At 35.1% G+C, this 21,270-nt stretch overlaps 2 protein-coding genes across 23 annotated transcripts; both read right to left on the bottom strand.

Moving 5' to 3' along the window:
- Positions 1-340: 340 nt before the first annotated feature.
- Positions 341-12,687, bottom strand: LOC18431707 (CRC domain-containing protein TSO1). Of its 22 annotated transcripts, XM_088866457.1 has the most exons (12): positions 12,280-12,398; positions 11,722-11,954; positions 11,450-11,601; positions 10,368-11,158; positions 6,129-6,811; positions 5,962-6,039; positions 5,618-5,801; positions 5,239-5,331; positions 5,008-5,074; positions 2,591-2,732; positions 1,439-2,129; positions 341-756 (listed from the first exon to the last, which is right to left on the bottom strand). In XM_088866457.1, the coding sequence occupies exons 4-11, from the start codon at positions 11,055-11,057 to the stop codon at positions 1,559-1,561; spliced, it is 2,508 nt and encodes an 835-aa protein (XP_088722583.1). In that variant the 5' UTR covers positions 11,058-11,158; positions 11,450-11,601; positions 11,722-11,954; positions 12,280-12,398; the 3' UTR covers positions 341-756; positions 1,439-1,558. The 22 variants fall into 22 exon arrangements, with proteins under 22 accessions (XP_088722583.1, XP_088722582.1, XP_020521371.1 ...); XM_088866456.1 differs by having other exon boundaries at positions 11,450-11,954; positions 12,280-12,409; XM_020665712.2 differs by having other exon boundaries at positions 5,239-5,340; positions 11,450-11,954; positions 12,280-12,408.
- Positions 12,688-17,661: 4,974 nt separating this feature from the next.
- On the bottom strand, positions 17,662-19,994 carry LOC148782045 (uncharacterized). Its single transcript, XM_088866452.1, has 4 exons — positions 19,037-19,994; positions 18,817-18,944; positions 18,655-18,730; positions 17,662-18,565 (listed from the first exon to the last, which is right to left on the bottom strand). Exons 1-4 carry the CDS (start codon positions 19,992-19,994, stop codon positions 17,799-17,801), a joined length of 1,929 nt encoding a protein of 642 aa, XP_088722578.1. The 3' UTR covers positions 17,662-17,798.
- Between the last annotated feature and the right edge of the window lie 1,276 nt (positions 19,995-21,270).

Raw genomic sequence — 21,270 nt, 5'->3', positions numbered from 1 at the left:
TTTTATAATTCCATAGTTCTTTTATTGCTACTAGTGACTTAAATAATTTCGTAAAAGACAAAGGTAATAATATACCTTACAAACAAAAATTCTTACTAACCCCATTCCATGATCATTTCAATTATTTCCATTACATGCCTACTGTAAAACAAACCCCCACTCTCTCTCTCTCTCTCTCTCTCTCTCTCTATATATATATATATATATATATATATATATATATATATATATATATATATATATATATATATATATATATATATATACACACACACACCTGTCAAACAAATATTACAGAGTCCACTTGGTTGTTAAGATTTGCAGAAAACATTTGTAGTGGTTTTGAGATCCAATGGTCCATTTTGATCTTTATTAAAGAATATCAACTGATGAGCTAGATGAGCAAAACTGAATCTCAAATAAAATCCTCTATCTAGCAAAGAATAACAAATAGAACCCTTCAAGCCAGCTGAGCCAAGCTATCCATCTCAAGTCCTAAAATTTGCATTTCAGGGGAGGATGGATGCTAGATGAAGTACATACCCAATGTTTTTCCAAAAAATTTCAGGCACTCGATGCACCATTGATAAGACTCACAAGGTATAGCACCTAACTTGCAATAACTGAACACCCAACCATCTCCACGAATGTCCTCTACATGTAATTGAATACCTTGACACCAAATTCAACAAACACGAAGCAGTGAAATGGCATTAATCGTGAACCACCACAATCAGACAACAGCAACCAATCCCCCTGCCAATCAAAATCATATAATCAACCCATTGTTTCACAGAATAGCAGTGAAACATATTAATGCATGTTTGGGCATCTGTCTTACTTTCTGTTTGCACCACAGATAACACAGACGTATGAAGAGAGAGCTATATATATATATATATATATATATATGAGAGAGAAAGGAAAATGTTTATATAATTTTCTCAAAAATAAAGGAAAAGGGATTATATAAGGGTGAGGCCCTAAACAATCAAATTGAGACGCACGTCAAAAATTCACTACAAGAGATTGTTTCAATCATAAAAATCCTCAATTTGATCATCTCGACTTCAAGATGTATGGACATAAGAAAATATAGATTTCAAGTATTGAAAATAGTGTATCTTGTAATGTATTATCTAGACCGTCAAGTTTCAAGATTTTCAAGTATTCATAGATCTTCTCGACTCACACTATATTCAAATATTTAAATTTTACAATTAGAGATGAAAACCAATTTTCTGGCTATAATAAAGCTTTCTGATACAAATAATATATTTCAACATTATTTGAAGGCATGCCTTACTTTGATTGTTTAGGGCCTTAAAAACCACACCCATATATATATATATATATATATATATATATATATATATATATAAGAGATAAAAAGAGAGAGACCACACAGAGAAGAGTGCAGGTGGAGTTGAGGCCAAACCTGATTATTGAAAAGGCCCTCATATCCCTTACTGTGTCCATGAGGACGATAAGTAAAGGAAAAACGCAACATAATCTGAAGCCATTGAACATCACCAGTAGTGAACAATCACTGAGAGACTCACTTCTCACTTCCTTCGTCCTTGCTCTCTGGAATGAGGGGAGGGAAGGGAGTCCCCATGTGGCATATGTACCTCCGCCCACTCCTAGGTTCAGATGGTGAGTCCAATGTACCCAACTCTTGCAAACGTGGGTGAGGTGATGAGATATGCTTTTGATTTGGAGATGTCGCCTTCACCACTTTTGAGGGAAAATCTGCATTTTTCTGCATATCTATTGTGCCTTCCTCAAATAATTGAGATGACCCAATATTGGTCCTTGGCTTATCAACACAAGGCACTGGAGTATCAGGAGAACTGACACCCTGACATAAACCCTGTGTTAAGTACCCATCACAATGCCTTAATTGGGTGCCACTACTTCTTTTGATATTATCACTAGAACCAGCACTACTAGAGAACTGTGAGGAAAGGTAAGTCAATGGAGTTGGGGTTCTCATGTCTATAACTTTGTCACCATTAGGAGAGACCCATGGCCCTCCATGAAAAAATGGATGGTCGAATATTTCATGATCTTGTGAAGAGAGGTGCCTTCTTGCAAGGTATTGGGAATTAGGGAGTGCCCTCCCATGGCTGCATTCACAGGAAAACCATCATGCAATAAGAGAATTGCCACATTCTAAGCGGGGAAAGCATAAATAACCCAATGGATTATCACCATTAGATGAAATGATGGACAGTGATAGTTAGCGAAGTACGGATCACCATGTTCATCGTATCCCACTCTGATCTTCATCAATATCCTATATTGCACTGGATGTTGATAACCCCAAGGGATGATGTTTTTCTAGAGTGCATTGGCCTTTTTTCGTTGTTTGAACTAGATAGTACATTGCATATTTGCATTATACAATGCTTTCATCTTTTACAACCTTATCTACAAGATACATCACAGCAGCCTCATATACAAAGCCCGTACCACACGCAACATGATGCTACGTACTGTCTTGAAATTTGTTTAATGAAACTTTCTTTACCATATTTGTTTAATGAACATTTTTACCATGAAACTTAGAGAATTTCTTTTACTTTACCTCGAATATTGAGAAAATGGTGTTGAAGTGGAAACATTCGGATGTAGCTGATGGGCATTTCTGTATTCAACCATCTCTGGCTTTTCTTCTAGTGGTTCCTTGAAACCACCATTTTTATCCTCTATGTCCACTTCAACGAATCCTGCTAACAAGTTTATTCTTATATAGTTAGTACATTTTAAATGAAGGCCATCATGAAGAACATTAACGGTGAAAAAAAGTTGAAACATTAAAAATAGAAAATGACCAGCCAAGAATATATAACTAACTTAAACACACTTCAAAATTACATTCAGAAGGCTCTTATCATGAGTAACATGTCACTGCCAAGAAAAGGTATACAAAATCAACCAGTTTTCAAAAACACAGTCGGGCAAGGTACTCGGCCCCTGCCAGAGTGGGTGACTCGTCCGAGTCAACACCCGAGACGAAGAAAGGGCCCAAAAAGGCCCCAAACAATAGGGAAAAATGCCAAAAAAAGCCCCTAAAATTTAGTAAAATCTAAAAAGAAAACAAAATACAAAATTAAAAACTTTATAAACCATGATATATAAAAAGTTTGATGTTATTGGCTTGAAAAACAATAAAAAACATCCATATCAAATGCGAAAAATGTAAAAATCAGAAATTAAGAAGTACAAAACTAACTATAAACCAATCATATTTGATTTAGTAAAAAAACCAAGGGAAAGTATTGATAATGTCCCTTAAATTTTCTATAATTAAATACATAACTTCTTTTCCTTTCAAATGTATGCTGACATCTATCTTTTCTCCATTTTTTTTATCCCCAATCTGACCCTCAGGACCTAATAGGTCCGCAAAGCCTTTACGGACCTATTAGACTTGTGCAGGTCTTAACTCCCACACTCGCTTAGGGCCTTTACGGCCCAATAAGGTCCATAAGGACCTTGACAGAGTTATTAGGTCCACAAAGGCCCTAAGCCTTGAGGTTTTACAAGTAAAAGCCCGAAGTGTAGTGGGCACTTGCTTGGGGCCTTAAAGGGCATATTAGGTCTGCAAATTCCTTTAAGGGCCTATTAGGTCCACAAAAGAGAAAGCTTTTGTCCCAAATCCCACCCCTAACCAGAATCCTCAAGTTTGCTCTGACCATTATTTTCACTCCCACATAACCCCTTGTGTACATTTAAAGGGGAAACTCAATGAGCTCAAGATGATTTTATCCCTCGTGTCAGAGTGAGCTCAAGATGATTTTATCCCTCGTGTCAGAGTGAGCTCAAGATGATTTTATCCCTCGTGTCAGAGTCAGTCCTTCCTCTCTCCCTCTCTCTCTCTCTCTCTCTCTCAATAATTACTCTAAAAAAACACCACACACTCCCCATCTTCCAAGTCGGATTCTCTCACCCAATTCAAGCTTTCTTCCAAGATGAAGTTTGGGTTTCCCCCAAATCATTCAATAAAAACCTACACTGGCCTTAAAATCACTGGTTTATCGGTGGTGACCTACAACTCAATGAAGATGGGGACGTCTTATAAGCCAATAGTAGACCTTAAAAAAGGGCGTAACCCCGTGCTGGTCCCGCTTAAGCAGGGTCCCGAGAGAGGTGGGTTGGAAACGGTCCTAACCTTTAGCTTATTCACAAAGTGACTGCTCTAAGGACTCGAACCCGCGCTCTGCGCTGGCTCAGGTAGCCTTTTAACGTCACACCAAGTGACGGCCCCTTTCAATAAGTAGACCTTGGACCTAATAGGTCCATAAAGGCTTTACCGACCTATTAGGGCTGTGAATGTTATTTGGGGATTAAGAAAAAGAGTGCAAAATAGGTATGGGCATAAATTTGAATTAAAAAAAAGCAAGTTTCAAATGTTTGAAAATTTAAGGGACATTATCGGTAATTTCCCAAAAATTAAATATATGAATTTAAATTGAAAAATAAAATTTACCCAAAATTTTGAGGCTGATCTCCCAATCCTTATGCTCAATGCAAATTGATGCCTCCAATCCTTATGAAATCTTCCTTATAAACACCAACTAATTTTGGGTTCCGAGTACAGATCTAGGACATCCTATCTCTTTACATTGGATGAATAGTAAATACGAATTTTAAATCTATCAAAATCTAATATTCTTGTTTATTTGGAAATAAAAAAAAAAAAAAAAACTAGTGTCGGATCAATAACCTAAAAATAGGCTAGGATACAAAGCTCGTCTAGGATCGACCCAAATTTGTGGAGATATCACAAATTTTTTGAAATCAGGCAAAGCCTTGCCCAAACTTTTGATATTAAAAACCTCTGAAATCCAATTTTTTCTCAAAATGCTTAGATCAAGTAAAATCCTAAGGCTCAAATTTGGGAGAAAATGGGTGACACTAGGGTTCAAATTTCTAAATAATGAGTTACAAATTAAAAGGACAGTGAATAGTTTACTGACAACATTAGCAATAAACACTGACCACCTTTCTTCCCAAAGGTATTTTCACATCCGTCACATCTGCAGCCATCAGAGCATCCAACTTTAGCCTGGCAATCAAAACAAGCGGACAGACTCGTACAATCAGAAGTCCAAAGCAACCTTAGTGTATCCTTTCTATTTCATGAAGGAAATGGTTAATTATCAAAACATTACCTGAGATATACTTGCATAAAAGAGAGAACATACAAAGTATAAAACAGTAGAATTTGACCTGATAGCACTCACAGTACTTCTTTGTACAAGATGACTTTTTGCAATTACATCCTCTTTTATGCCTTGCAGAGGCTGACGTATCATTGGTTTCCTGCAGAGTCTTACAAAACTTTCTAAGTTATTTCTCACTATGACAAACATAGTCATATGGGAAAGTATGTGATATTCAAATAGACTACAGAAAATCATAGTCCTAAGGGTACATCAATATCTGATGAAAATATGAACAGTGATAGAGCATGGAACCCACCATCAGGTTAATGTCCTGTTCTGATCGGTTCCCACTCTCTCTGTGTCACAAATTCAGCAGACAATGTTTTTCCATAGCACATTGGGTTATAGCATATGTTGCCTTCTTATATAGAGCCACTCCTTACCCCTGTGCTCTGTGGACGTGCTGTGGATCTCATGACGATTTTAGGATCAAAGGCCATTGGATTGCGTATTACTATGCTCTTCCTTTTCTCACAACATTTTTCTTCATATTCAGGTCTGTTAAAGCACTCTAGGCATGAGCAAGTCTCTCCACAAAATGTTCCACTAGCAAAACATTCACAATAACTGCAATAGTGATACACAAGAATCAAAAAGGTCCAAATTCGTTAGGACTCACACCCAATACCTTACAAATGGGGTTGAGATAAAATTATTTAGGATACAACTCCTAAAGACTCTGCAGCAAAATTTGAATACATCTCCATATAAAGCATGCGAAACTTACAGCTTCAAGCACTCAGACTTCTTACAGTGACAACAACGCTTACAGTCCTTGTTCTCTAAAACATCGGTTGCTCTTCTCCTGCATAGTTAAACTAGGATCAAATTTTACAAAGATTAAATGCAACTAATGAATACTTTAAATCTAAGTGGAGCAGAATGTGTACTCGCCTCTTCATTTGAGGACTAATATGGAGCTCCATCCCAAGCCCAGAGGCACCTTGCGGCACTGAAATCATAATCTCATGTGGGTTTGAGGAATGTTTAAGATATTGCAAATAACTGTAAAGGGGTTTCACATCAAGAGGCAAACTTTGCAAACTTGCGTTGTCAGCCACCACTCTCCCAGCTCTAAACCCATGCTCAGCCATTTTGGAGTTCCCAGTGACAGATGAAACCACATTTGAAGGGAAATCAACATTTGGGCCCTCTGAATGAAACAGAACTGAGCCACTAGAAGCACAATACTCATGGGGAGTAAATTGCATGGTAGCATTCACTGGGTTCCCAATATTATTTAGGTGCAAGCCAATACCAGATGGCATAGAAGGATTCCCACTATTTCCAGCTTTACCCATATTGTCCAAGTTGAGTTCTTGTGTTCTGTTCATGGAAAATGATGGATTGGGAGAAGCAAGCATGGAGACCTGTTTCTTGCTAACGGGGATATAGTTTCTACCATCATGAGAGAGAGAACCAGAATCTATATCAACAGGAGTGGGAGAAGGACTTGTAAGAGAAGCATTTTTTGGAGGGTTCCAAGGATTACAACTAGCTCCGAGGCTCTTTCCACGAGCCTCAGGATTTTCCAACTGTAAACGTCTCCTCATGCCACGCTGGTGCTGACTGTCATCCTAGAAAAAGCACAGAAATAATTACATGCAATGAAAATGTTATTTAAATAATGATAGAAACTTGTGCGAAAATGAAACCTGCAAACCTGGTTCAAAAAGTTAACCTTGGACTTCAACTCGATACGGCCAGAACAAGGCTGAGCAACATGGAACTTTCTTTATATTTTCAGAAAAATTCCAAAGATTAGAGAAATGTAATTACAAGTTAACCTTGGACTTCAACTCGATATGGCCAGAACCAGTCTTGATTACAATTTCAGCAATCATCATTCATTTATTTTCTCCATACTCTGCAACCACATTTGATTGGTTTTGCATATTTAAGTGATTGGGGTGTGTACTCTAAAAGGTTTGAGTAAAATTGATATTTTCATATATTCACTAGGCTAGGAATAAACATGTAGGGAAATATAGGCAACAAGGTTCTGTATACGAATCCACTAACTAAAGCAGTTTAGCCAATCATGTGAGTTGAAATGAGGAGGTTATGTTATTGCTAATGAGCTGAAGTTTATAGAGCATTGTAGATCATCATCATCAGAGACTTATCCCAACTACTTGAGGTCGTCATTCTGCTCTATCAAGGCCCATAACCTCAATGAAACCATGTCCCATATCTTTTCACACTACTTCCATCCATGTCCTTTTGGGCCTTCCCTTTGCCATTTTGGAGCCTTCCACTAGAACTTATGAAGCATGTAGATGAAATTGAAAAATCTTAGTTTGCCATATTGATGTGTTTAAGATGAGGAGGAAAAGAAAATGCATGTAACCAGAATTAGGAGGATTGAAGCAATGAAAGATGTTTATGATTGATCACCAGAAGGTGTAAAAACTTTGAAATATCCCATCAACATATTGAGTTTGACGGCACTAGGAAAATATTCTTGCTCAATAGGATATTTGGATTATATTGAGGCTTGCAAAAGCATGATTGTCTTGTGGTGAAAGAAGTTGATACAAGAAACATGCTCACACGACCATCGTAAAGAGGTTTCATATTTAATGATTGAAACGAATTGTGAAACAAGATGAACAAGGCAAGCATAAAAGTTGTTGATAAGAACGAAGAAATTTATTAGGTTGAAATTAACAGGAGACAAGAAGAAATTTCATTTTGGTGTGAACAGTGTCTTCATGGTTCCTTCTCAAGATGAAGCACAATATTATCAGGACTGGACCGGAGGGCAAATCAGTTAGGGAGACAACCCAGAAGAAAATAATTTAAAAAAAAGTAAAAGAAATTCAGGAACACTCTGATTTGACAAGCAATGGGAAAAGGAAATTATTTTAATAACTACTTTCATATCTTGCAGCCCATCATACAATACAACACTGGCACCATGGCACGTTAGGAATATTAAGTATTTGTGCATTCCCATTTCTTATGGTATAACATTTCTTGAAATAAAAATTGCACATTTCAAAAGGGTCAGTAATCTCAAAAGAAGCATGCAATGGATCTGCTTCACCAGTTTGAAATGACAAACTAATTGCAAGCTTATATTCAAATTAACTGCTCAGAGTCGGAAGCTTCAGTGGTATAGCATATGCTTACTATCTAATCGTAATCTCCATTAATACCTGCCTGGTGGATTGTATCCCTTGACCTTTACATGTACAGATTTGAAGTTTTCTGCTAATAAGGTGTATTTATATATGCATTAACACACCAGATGTATTGTTCAAGAGAACAAAACACATAGTTCAGTTCTTAAATGTATAATATCTCATAACCTTCCAATTCTAGCATGGGTCCTCTAGTCTATGCATACATAGCAGTTGACTGGACTGGTTCACTGGATGATTCTTGCAATGTTACTGGATTCTACGTTTATTTGTGCAACTTGAGTTATTTTCAAGCTAAAGTTAAACAAGAGTGCAGCCCATGTCCATCACTAGATCAGTTATCTACTACACAATTTATGAGCCTCTGTTAATACACCGTTTATATTATTTTACACAAAAAAGGTGCAATACCCTTCACTATTAATTGGTTTTGTTTATAATTGTACCATGCACATTAAAGTAAATCAATATTATTCAGGAAAGGTGTTGGTCAAGAACATAATAACATATTATCTTACTAGTGGCTTAAATTCATCAATATCTTCCACCAAATCTATCCCACTAGATAGGGACACCGGCTAATTTCTTCTGAACTCTTGAAGCACAGATGTGCACCCCATCTTGAGGGGAGTTATCAGAGATTTATCATCTTTATTCAAATATTGCAGTCATGTGCATATGCAGCCATTAAATAACTCATAGTTTTCACACTCATATTTCATCCCACTATGACATCACTAAATGTATAAGCCACCTTCATAGAAACTTTATAAAGTAAACATGCCCAATTTCCAACCAAGATGAGGAATCTTACTCGCAGGAGGATATATTTGATATATCAGCACTCACAGAAAAGAAAGGAGAGAAATCCCACGAAAAAAGGTCAACCTTACTTGTTCCTCATAATTGTCGATGTTTGGACACGCAAGATGTGCTCCATGAGTCCACCAGTAGGATGAGAAATAGCCTCCAAAAAATTAAAACCTAAACCAGTAAGGTTTGGATTCCGCTCAGGGAGACAACTTGGATAGGAAGATTTACAGATAGATTCCATTTTTGTTAGACTTCCTATAGATAGGATCAAAAAGGTATTTGTCCATAAAAAGTACTTTCATTGGCCTTTCTTCCAGCAAGGGAAGCCCTACCAAGCGCAGTTGTTTGGGAACTGGTTCCCATACAAGGCATTCAGGGTTTTACGCCTAAAGTGGGCCAGACAAGGCATCCATGACATGCCTAAACACTCATCTGTCCAACTTGTAAGTGCCTCTGTTTCACAAGCTTTTAATTGCACTTTGTGGCCCTGGTACCTCCACACCATAGTCATACAACTATTAACCAACAACCAGGTCTTTTCCAACTGAAATAACTAAAAAAAATGACAACGATTTCAGACTTAATTTAGAATTTTAGATAGTATCATAGGAATATGAAACCCATAAAATGAGCAATACGATACTTGGTAATTCTCCTACACCCATGCCTGCAAGCATATGTTATAAAACTCTTCACTACTAATCCTGATTCATGTACTTCTATTTTTTCATGGGTATCTAGTACCCTGATTATTCATGAATTTTGGTTCATTCTTCAGTTTTAGTAGTTAACTTGTCACTAAACCTTAATTCAAACACCATACTTTTCACATGAAAAGCCAAGAACATCCATACCTAATGAGGAAATATATCTAGCATATCATAATTGTCAACAATCCTCAAAGCAACCATAATTATTCAGCATACAAGAAGCCCGAAACACGTTAATCATGGGAAGAGAACCACTTGAGACAAAATAAAGCCGTGACCATCCCACTAATAGATGTAACACCATCTCCACGTAAAATCGATATCAAAACCATGCAGCAACAATTGCTTGTGGAAGAAACATCCCATCCAAGACTCAAATCCAATAAGGGAAGTAATCAGTGATTCACCAAAATGCAAGAATCTAATAAGGGAAGCAATCAATGAATCACCAAAATACAATGTACCTTGTGCATAACGGGAATACATTCACGACCCAGTTCATCATTTTGTATTACTCTCCATTTACTACCTGGATATGCAGCAGCATGGATATACATATCGTAATTCGATTTAGGCAGCAACTGAGGAGTACAATGCCAATCATGGTGTTGCTGACCTTCAACACAGTGTAACTTGAGAAACTTGAGAAAATGTTCAGATTGAGAGCAATCCCAAGCAGAATTGCCATGTTCACCATTATTTGACAGAAGTGAATTCAGGGTAGAATTTGCACAATCCATCAAATGATAATTGTGCCAAGTATCTGCCTCTAATTCATGAGAAGAAGTAACCAATTGTTTCATGGTCTCCTCAGAAACCATACCAGAGCACTTGCCATCATGCTCGGCATCATTTTTTTGACCATATGTACTAGATGTGATTTCTTCCTTTTTTCCATTCTTATCCAAGACCGGTGATCTCTTAATTTCTTCACCCATGTGGACTTTTTGATCAGGAACACATGCAAGACTAAAAGAGGTAGAGGCAGCAGGCACGCCCTGAAGAACTTTGGCAATCTCACATATTGTGCTGGCCACCACTAGGTGAGTTCTATTATCATCAATAGTTAATGCTTGGGTAGATTCAATAATGTGAGTCTCTTCCTCTACATATTCAGCCAAGTATTCCTCTATATTGTGATCAATTTTGTTCATATCCTAGCATTGGCCAACTGGAGAAACTACTGAAATCTGAAATGGGTTTCTTTTGTTTCTCTTCAGGGTTAATCAGGTCCTTCTGCTCACCACATGGACACCTGTATGGGACCAATAAGCAAACATATTAGTTCTCCTGCACTTGGCCTATTGGTAGAGAGGGCATATCTCCATTACCAAACAGCAGACTCATTATAAACATTAATGAGGAAGTATACTATAGTCCAATGGACTGTGGAAAACCATAAACTGTTCATTGATAAGAACCCATCATTGGGATCATGCCTGTTCTCAGTCTCGTCATTGTTTCATATCTGATGGCGATGAAACTCAATGGACTACGGTTTTCTATAATGAATTGGACTATAATATACTTTCCCAAGATTAATTACCATTTCAAGCAAGGTTTTTCTCTTTGAGAACTTTCTCGTGGGGATGTAAACACAGGTGGGGGATGAGGAAAACTGAAATCAGAAAATGATCGCGTGCTAGAGTTAAGTGGCTTGATTGGCTATTGATTGATGATGCAACGGAAGGGAGAATCCTGGAACATTATTTTATCTTCACTTTTACTAAGCTCTCTCAGATCACTCACTGTGAGTGAAATGAAATACAGAAATGACATCAAAAGATCCAAGTCAGAAGAATAATGCAATCAAAATACCCATATCAGAAGAATCCAAAAGACTCGCATCAGAAAGCATTGCCAGTGGGTTTAAAGAGTCCGTCAAAAGAAAGAATCCCCTTTCAGAAACAAGTTTTTCTATAAGCACTTTTCAACACTATTTTATGTTCTTCAAAAGATCGGATTCAGAATGAAGGGTTAAAAGAGATTGTCCTTTGCAGAAACCAGTTCTCTGTAACTATTCTTGACAGTACTTCGTCTTATCTTTTACTCTGCATGATATGCAACAAAAATGAAAGAGAGGTCAGGAAATGATAACCCATTTATCTTTTTTTGAGTAAGTACCACCGTCTCTGTAATCTAAATCCCAAACATACGGCAAATAAATCTTCTACCTGGTACAATCAAATAATGATCTGAAAAGAAAACACAACATAAAAATGGGCAAAGGTTTTACATAACCCAACAAAATGATCTGGAAAGAAAGGCAATAAAAATGGGAAATGGTTTTACATGGTGAGGAATCCCGCAAATAACCCAACAAAATGATCTGAAAACAAAAGACAATAAAAATGGGCAAAGGTTTTACAAATATACATTTTCCTCTCTCTAAGAAGCTTCTGCTTTCTCTCTCTAAGAAGCTCCTGCTGACACTGTCTTAAACGCCATAAGCGTGAACTTAATCAACACTTCTTGCTTTTTGAACTTAATCAACACTTCATGTTTTTTTGAGAGAGAGGGCATTTCTGTGCTTATAAAGAGAGGTTTTAGAGAGAGAGAGGTTTTTTAGAGAGAGAGGGCATTTATTTGATTCTAGAGAGAGAGAGAAATTGAGATGGATACAGAAGTGCACATTTATATGTTTGACTGCTCCGTCCTTGGCGGGAAACCACGCTCTCCATATTAGGTGAATGATATGAGTGAAAATATTGAATCTCAGAGGGACAAATACATAAATTTTAGGAGGTCGATAACGAGGGGTGGTTTGCCTGGCTAATCTCTCCAGTACCCAAACTCATCTCCCGCCACGTAAATTGTGGGGTAAATTAAATGTGCGGTTTGTATGGAGCCGAGGCTCTAAACAATCAGAGTAGAAGAGCCCATCTTGGAATGGTGTTGAAAAATGTCAATATCGAAAATCTTTGCGATAATTTTAAAAAAAAAATTTATATCTAATTATAAAGTTTAAAGCTTAAAAAATAATGTAGATAGAGTATATCTATGAAAATCTTGAGATCAAAAAATGCATTACACTTGAAATCCATTTTTTTCTAACGCTCATGTATCGTGAAGTCGAGATGATTAATTTGAGGATATTTGGACATCAAAACGACTTCTTTTAATAAATTTTTTTAAAGTAAGTTCTAATTTGATTGTTTAGAGCCTCAACTCTATATAAACTTTTTCCTAAATAATGTTTTAGAGTGAGAAAAAAATACAATTTTTTGGGCCAAATCTCTATGAAAATCATTTTCTCTCTCTAAGGAGATCTTTCTTTAACGTAATTCCTTCATGAGTTATCCTCAAGAGGTTTTGATCAGCATTCCTCCTCTGTGAATGAGTTATCTGAAAAAGATCCACTGACGCAGTTAACCATTTTGATAACACGTCAAAGTCCAATACTCGCATTAAATATAAAACTTTAAAATAGGGAAATTTATCTAAAGAAAAAGTTTATATAAGGATGCAACTCTATAATGTAGAACTACGGATGCACCTAAAAAATCCATAAAAAAATGTAGTTTTAATATTGAAAAATCCTTTGATTGATCATCTACACATGGAGATGTATGACCATGAAAAATAAACAAAATTTAAGTCTTAGAAATAGTGCAGTTTATAACATATTATCTCAATCGTCCATTTTCAATATTTTCATATGTTTATAGATCTATTTGATTTTAATCAATTTTTAAATTTAAAATTTTATAATTAGATATAAAAATAGATTTTGAGATAATTATAATAACATTTTGCATCAAAATTATATACCATGATAAAATTTGAAGGTGCACTTTACCTCTACAGCTACGGATGCATCTGTATGCCAACTTCACCCTTTTTCGAACGGAAACTTGTTTCATGTTGGCTGGACCACATTTCTTCGTGGTAAAGCATTCATCTTAAGGATAGATATGTAAAACATCCATCTTAAAGATAGGTGCAAGGTGTTCCATCTAAAAACAATGGAAACTATTCATCCATATATTTTCATACTAGAATTATTATTTCTAGTTTTTAAAATTTATATATTTTTTCATATTCACGATCTCCATGTTAGATATTACATATCTTTAAAAATTAAATCGTAAAATCAATCTCAAAAATAGATTTATTAAGAGGCCCGCATTTCTACATATGCGGGCTCTGCCGCATAGAAACCCGCTCCTTACCTAATTACCCATGAGAGAACTTTATGAGAGATGAACAGTTTAACATTTTTTTAAATTTCTTTTCAAAATACACTCGGAAAACCCATGGTCTTGTGTTTCAGTAATTTTAAAGGCAAAATGTTAAATACTCTCTCGAAGAGGTGCTTTGATAAATTTCCCATTAAAATAAAATTAGGTTTATTTTTCTAATTTTATAGTAAGAAAGGAAAGCATAAAATACTTTGAAATTTTCCCTTTAAAATAAAATTATTTTTATTTTTCCAATTTTATAATAAGCATTAAATAGTGAAAAATGGAAAAATGATGGACATAATTTTGAAATATATTTGAAAACTCAGAATTTAAGAACTCAAAAATTGGTGATAACTATTGTTAAAGCATAAATTTTCGTACATATAATTAGACATTTCTTTAAATTTCTAAAGAAATAAAATAAAGTTGATTTTTTTTTTTTCGGTTAAGACAACACAATTATTTTAAATATTTTAAAAGAAAAATATAAGTATAAATCAGTCTTAAATATTTTTGCAAGCACAAAATTGCCTAAATTAAATATTGAGAGTTAAAAGAAAAATTGGTATGCTTGTTTGAAATATTTATAATTTTATAATAAATAATTGAAAATTATAATAAATGTTTAATGATAATGAAAAAAATACAAATTTTTATTTGAAATCTTCACCAAGCTTAATTGAATATAAAAACAAGGAAGTCTAATGATGATAAAACTCTATATAGGTAAACAAATAAATAGGTTTAACACCGACTAAATAAAGAAATAGGTTTAACCGTTTAATGATGATAAAAACTCTATATAGGTCATCATTATGGGTAAGTTTAGTGCTTCTTTAACTTACCCAAAAAAAAAAAATGTTTTAGTGCTTCTTATATGTGTTATTAGAGGTGAGAGAAATTGAAATGAAAAGATAGCATAACAGGACATTTAAACTAATAAATTTTAAAAAAAGGATCATTACTCTTTAAAAAAATAGTAAACTTGGAAAAAGTAAAGATACAAAAATTTTGATTGCATGAATAAGCTATCAAATATTTCTATTTAGGAAAACTATCACAAATATACTTTAATTTGTACTTATTTAGAAAAAAAAACATCAACTTTCATAAACCTCGCCTACACAATTTTTTTTCAATTTTGAGTGTTTCTTTTTTACCAAAATAACCATCACGACAGTCATATTGCCGTGAAACAAATTACAGTACTTTAATTACCGTAAAAACTAATCCATGTTTTACAGCATTTTTAGTTCCCTAAAAACTAACCCATGTTATGCGACATTTTTAGTAAGGTAAAAACTAACACGTGTTTTACGGTATTTTAAGTACCATAAAAACGAACCCATATTATACGGCACTCAAAATGCCTTAAAACATTTTCTCTGTCTGAATCTTTTTTCTCTAATACAAATACAACTCTGTCTAAATTTCATAAAGGATGGGGTTGAAGGGAGTTTTTATAGGGGAAGGTAAGGTAGGCACAAGTTGTTAGTACAAATCTCTTTGGAGAGAGAAAGAGAGTTAGAGAAAGAAAAATGAGATAAAAAGTAATTAGAGAGAGAAAGAAAAATGAGATAAAAAGTAATTAGAGAGAGAAAGAAGAGATAAATATTACAAAGAATTAAGAAGACAAAAGGAGATAAACATAATAAACACAATAAAGAGATGAAAGAGATAAATATAAACAAGCTTAAAGATGTAAATATAAATAGTAGAAAAGGGTTTTCAGCATTTGGAGTGCCGTATTATATGGGTTAGTTTTTGCGGTACTTAAAATGCCATATTGTTGTATAATATGAGTTAGATTTTACAATACTTAAAATATTTTTACGGTACTTAAAATGCCGTATAACATTTTAGCTTTTACTTAAAATACTGTATAACATTTTAAGTTTTACAGTACTTTAAGTATCGTAATTTTGCTTCACGGTGATACGACGTAAATGTTATTTTGATTAAAAAAAAATCCAAAATCGAAAAAAAAAGATACGAGTGAGGTTTATAAAAATTAATTTTCTTTTAAACAGACGAAGATTAAAATATATTTGTGATAATTTCTTCCAATACAAAACTGAGTTAAAATGTAGTTAAAAATAGCTTTACGTCATCTCCTAAGCTATCAGTGGCATGACCTAAGCTAACAAGTGTCTAGAGCATACGTCCAGGGTCTTAACTTTATGTTAAAATAATATTAAGTTATTATATAATTATATTCTAAATTTTGGATGATATCTTTCTTCCAAAGCATAAAATACAGGACCTCCTAAAATTTGTGCATAGATAGAAGTTCATCTCCTTTCTCTCTATGTCTTGCATGTAAGTTTATGTACATCTCCCTTCTTTCTATCTCTTGCGCCATACTTGCTTATATTTTTGTATTATTTTGTATCTTCTTTCTAGTCTATGGTCGAAATTAAATTATGCAGGAGAATATAGCAACACTATAGAAATAGGAAGTAGATTGTATGATTTGTCCTAAGTGCCATCAAATGATAAGATTTTTTTTTTTTTTTTGTGATGTGTATCTTTTAAAAAATTATATATATATACACGATCTAAATTTCACAACCCTTCAAATTATAAAAGTTAAAGATAGAGAGAGTTGTGAAGGGTAGATTTATTAATTTTATAGTCTATTTTTTTTTAAAAAATATATTTTATGACATATTCATCATTAAGTAAGAGTAAATTTGTAAATATTACTACAAGACAATGGGCACTTTTGTTATCTCTATAAAAAGTAAAGTTGAAATTTTTATTACAAAAAAATTTTTGGAACATTAACTTCCAAAATGCCATGTACCTTGTGGAAATTTCAAATTTGCTCCTACTTAATCGGTAAGTTACATATTAAAATAAAATTTTAAATAAAAAACAATGATCTTTTTGATAAATACATCCATCACAACCCCTTTTAATTTTAACCTTTGTATTTTTTAGGGGCTGCTAACTCTAGATAAACCCATATATATATGGAAAATTGTTTCATGTGCGTTGGACCTCAGGACTATATATGCAGTCTAGAAAGTGTAAAGCATTAATCTTAAAGATGAACACAAATAAGTGTTTCATCTAAAAACAATCGAAACTAACAGTTCAAATGTTTTTTTACTAGAATTATTATTTCTAGTTTTTAAAATTTATTTATTTTTTTGATATTCATGATCTCCGTGTTAGGGATTACATATCTTTAAAAATTAAGTCCAAAAATCTATTTAAAAAGTAGGTTTATTAATGAACTCGTATTTCTACATTAAAAGGTAAGTTTATTAATAGACTCATTTCTACATTAAAAAATAGGTTTATTATTGGCCTCGGGCAATGGTTTAAAAACCGGATCGGTGACCCGGATCGGGCTTTCCAAAAACCGATCCGGATCGGCGAATCGGCGATCCGGATCGGCGAATTGGCGGTCCGGATCGGAATCGGGTGAATCGGTCAGAATAAAGCTTCGAAAAAAATCCGAAAAAATTATTAAAATTCATTATAAATATTGTTTTTTAGGAATTCAATAAAAAATGAGGGTACTCCATTAAGAATTTTCATGTTTTTGGATGAATATGAGAATATTGATATGTTCTTTCCCTGCATGAACCGCCATTCAACATTTAATTTACATCACACAAAAGGATAAACATAGAATTATCATGGAATAAGTATATCAACATACATGGACTACAATAAAGCATAAAATTAATAACGTACGATCTAAAAATAAAATGATAGACGACGTTGTTGTTCTTCTTGGTCACGCTGGTGCCGTTGATTGAATTCGTTTGACAATTCATTGATTCGATCTAAAAACGAATCATCGATATTAGCGGGCGTCTGACTATTCCCAAATCCCTGAGTGTTAGTGTTTTGTTGTGTTCCCAGTCCAAAATCCCCGAAGCTTGTCCATCCTTCATGCTCACCTGCACTGTCGTGCTCATCCCTACACTGTTGCTGTTGGGACTCGATATGTGAATAATATGGCTGGGATAGGGTGGCCTCAGAATCATCATCTCTCTCATTTTCTCTTAGACCCCCTTCCCACTCTCCCTCATTAGGTGCAATATCATCGACATATTGTGGATACATTGGCTGGCTGCTTCCTCTTTCATGCCGCTCATCAGTTTCTTCAATATCTTCATCACCGATAGCCTCAAGGAACGCTCTCTTGTGCAACACTGGCTCCTCCTCTTCGACTACCCATCGGTCTGCTGTGTCTGTGACAAATATTGTGTCTAAGTCTATCGGCCCATAGTCTTCAAGCTTCCTTCTTATTTGTCGCTCTCTGAGGTTTAAATTATAATGAACGTAGACTAGTTTATGAAGCTTCTCAGAAGCGAGTCGATTCCTTCTAGTAGTGTGCAACCATTGGAACGTACTCCAGTTGCGCTCACAGCCAGTAGCAGAACATGTCTGGGAGAGCACCTTGATTGCTATCCTCTTTAGGTGAGGTGCATCAGTACCATATATCTCCCACCATTCAGCTGGATTAAAATGTAAAAAGCATTGTAAGGGCAAGAACAATTCATAAGATTAAATATATGAATAAACAAAATATTAGCGAGGGAATAACCTGGATCCATCATAGTTCGAGAATTTCTGGCAAGTCTAGTTCCGAAGGATCCTATAGCATCCCTATACATAGCAAGCTAAAACAAATATATTACGTGTTAGTGCATTATTCCTCACAAATATAACAACTCAATGAAGTTCTTACCCAAACATTAAATAATACCTCTTGTATTGCCGCTACTTGGTTTCGATGGCTTCTCTCCAACCTTGCAATAATGTATCTGACCCCTTCCATAATCTTGTGGGGTTGTTCAGGTGTCAAATAGAAAAATTTTGGGTTGAAGTAGTAACCTAAAAAATATATAGGTAGAAAAATGTCATTTACAATTTCATAAAAAAATGATTTAAACTGAAACATTGTAATGATATAAATATATATTTACCAGCATAATGAATTGGACGTCCGAATTTAGTGTTCCACCTCTTTTTTATAATCTCGATCACTTTGCTAGCAAAATTACACTTCTCCCCAATAGCTGATTTCGCCCTCTCAATACCTTCATAAAGGATACCCATGGTAGCTTTCTTATCAGCATCCACCATTCTTAACACCGTGACCAAAGGGGCAGTGGCCTCTACAACACTGGAACATCGAGACCAGAACAGCCTATTTGAGATTATGTTATCCACTTTTACACCGGTACTGGACTTCGAGAGGCGGTCATTTAACCACTCTTCACAAGTAAACAATCTCTTTAATGCACCTTCAGATTGTCGAATGGAGTCCACAGCTAAGTAATCGGTCGCAAAGCGGGTTATGGCAGGCCTGATTATCTCTTTTTTCTTAGAGTGTTCTCTAAACAGAAATAATATTTTCGAGTGGTTGTATATAAATCTCGACACCAACCTTGCTTCATCTAGAGTCTCCTTCACAATTTTGATCTCACCGATTTCCTCTAACATAAGATCGATGCTGTGTGCAGCACACGGGGTCCATACTAGATGCTTCCTCTTATCCATCAACTTGCTGCCCGCAGAAACACATGCACGCGCATTGTCCGTAATAAACTGGACTACATGCTTATCCCCCACCTCCTCCACTATCTGATCATATAGTCGTACGTAAAAGTTTGCATCCTTCTTCGTCCCTGATACGTCTTTGCTAGACAAAAAAGCTGTACCTTTTGGGGAATAGGCCAAGAAGTTTAAAAACTCCTTTTTGCTAACTTTATTCAACCAACCATCACTCATGAGAGTAATTCCTGTCCTTGGCCAACTCTGTTTATATTCTTCAATCCACTTTTTAACTTTCTCTAGCTCTTCGTCTAATATTGGCCCACTGAGCTCATATGCCGTCGGGGGTTTTACCCCGGGCCCGGCTCTCTGGATTGCACTAACCATAGGTGAAAAATATGGGCTATTGATTGCATCAAAGGGAATCCCTTTATCGTAGAACCATTTACCAACATATCTCCCTAACATGTTTCTTGTACCTTTAACCATACCTTTTAAGGTCATCTGTTGTGACTTAGGCTTTGAGAGAAATGGGTCTTTACGACCATGACCTGCAATACTGACACTCCTAGGTAACTTAGAAACAATTTCTTCAACAACTGATTCTTCTTGATACATATTGCCACCAACCCCTCCATACATATTTGAGCTGGGCCCGCCATACATGCTCGAGCTAGACCCGCCATGCATATCTGAACTAAGCCCACCATGCATATCGGAGCTAGGCCCACCATGCATGTCTGAGCTAGACCCACCAGGCATTCTAAACCCACATTCCCTCTGATATTGTTCATGTAAACTCAATCTTGTGGCCATGTCCAGCTCATGATTATATTGCTCTTCTAGGTCATAATTATATTGCTCTTCTGTATCATTCCTGCTTGATGGTGTATATAAACTAGCTATCTCCTCATTCATCATATGTTTGGCAATTTTTTTACCTTTGCTAGCATTAAGAATTGCCACCATCTGTTTTTTTACATTACTAGGGACACTAGTGCATGCAGAAACTTCTCCCTTAACCCCTGCCAAGTGTTGCTTGAACTTATGTACCCCACTACTTATCACTCTTTGACAGTAATTTTGTCTTTCTTGTTGGGATCAAGTCTGACCCCATGTTGCCATGCAGGGTCTTCTGTAGATCTTGACATAATTCAACTGTTTTAAGATGTAAAAAGTTTAAATTAACCTGACAGTTCAAAAAGAAAAATAATCACCATATGTAGTGATAATATGTTGCGGTGGTTCATGTAGTCATACTCGTTGTTATTTGTTATTGCAAAATACCTTTTTTGACAATAATATTTTCGTACATATCAATTACAAACATTTAGAATAATACAAAATGCAAGCTCCAAACATGGCTACAACTCAATTATCAAGAACATATAGGTTTTGCATTAAAAAATTAATAATAAAATCAATTCTTCAAAGAGCCGGCTAACATCAGTCATTCCAACTAAAAAATCCATGAACAACAGATAAAAAAAATACAGTTTTGTATTGAAAATATAATAACATGCATTTTTTTGCATAAATAATCCATGAACATACAATTTTTTCAACAAAAACTTTAACAATAAAAATTTAAAATATGGTTTAATACCTCATGATAATTAAAACCTTGTCACGATTTTCACATATTTTCGGAAAATCATCAATT

The sequence above is a fragment of the Amborella trichopoda genome, chromosome 5, assembly GCF_054954075.1.
Source record: "Amborella trichopoda isolate Santa Cruz 75 chromosome 5, AtrichopodaSantaCruz75HAP2 v2.0, whole genome shotgun sequence".
Classification (NCBI taxonomy): Eukaryota; Viridiplantae; Streptophyta; class Magnoliopsida; order Amborellales; family Amborellaceae; genus Amborella; species Amborella trichopoda.
This window is presented reverse-complemented; position numbering and strand designations above follow the sequence as displayed.

Excerpts from the sequence above, each read along its gene's own strand:
- LOC18431707 (XM_020665714.2), bottom strand. The coding sequence starts at position 11,057 with ATGAACAAAATTGATCACAATATAGAGGAATACTTGGCTGAATATGTA. Across the intron at positions 5,802-5,961 it reads AAGTCTGAGTGCTTGAAGCT|TTATTGTGAATGTTTTGCTA; the intron begins GTAAGTTTCGCA and ends TCACTATTGCAG. Across the intron at positions 5,075-5,238 it reads AGTACTGTGAGTGCTATCAG|GCTAAAGTTGGATGCTCTGA; the intron begins GTCAAATTCTAC and ends TTTGATTGCCAG.
- LOC148782045 (XM_088866452.1), bottom strand. The coding sequence starts at position 19,994 with ATGGTTAGTGCAATCCAGAGAGCCGGGCCCGGGGTAAAACCCCCGACG. Across the intron at positions 18,945-19,036 it reads ACGTCCAATTCATTATGCTG|GTTACTACTTCAACCCAAAA; the intron begins GTAAATATATAT and ends TATATTTTTTAG. Across the intron at positions 18,731-18,816 it reads AAGTAGCGGCAATACAAGAG|CTTGCTATGTATAGGGATGC; the intron begins GTATTATTTAAT and ends TATTTGTTTTAG.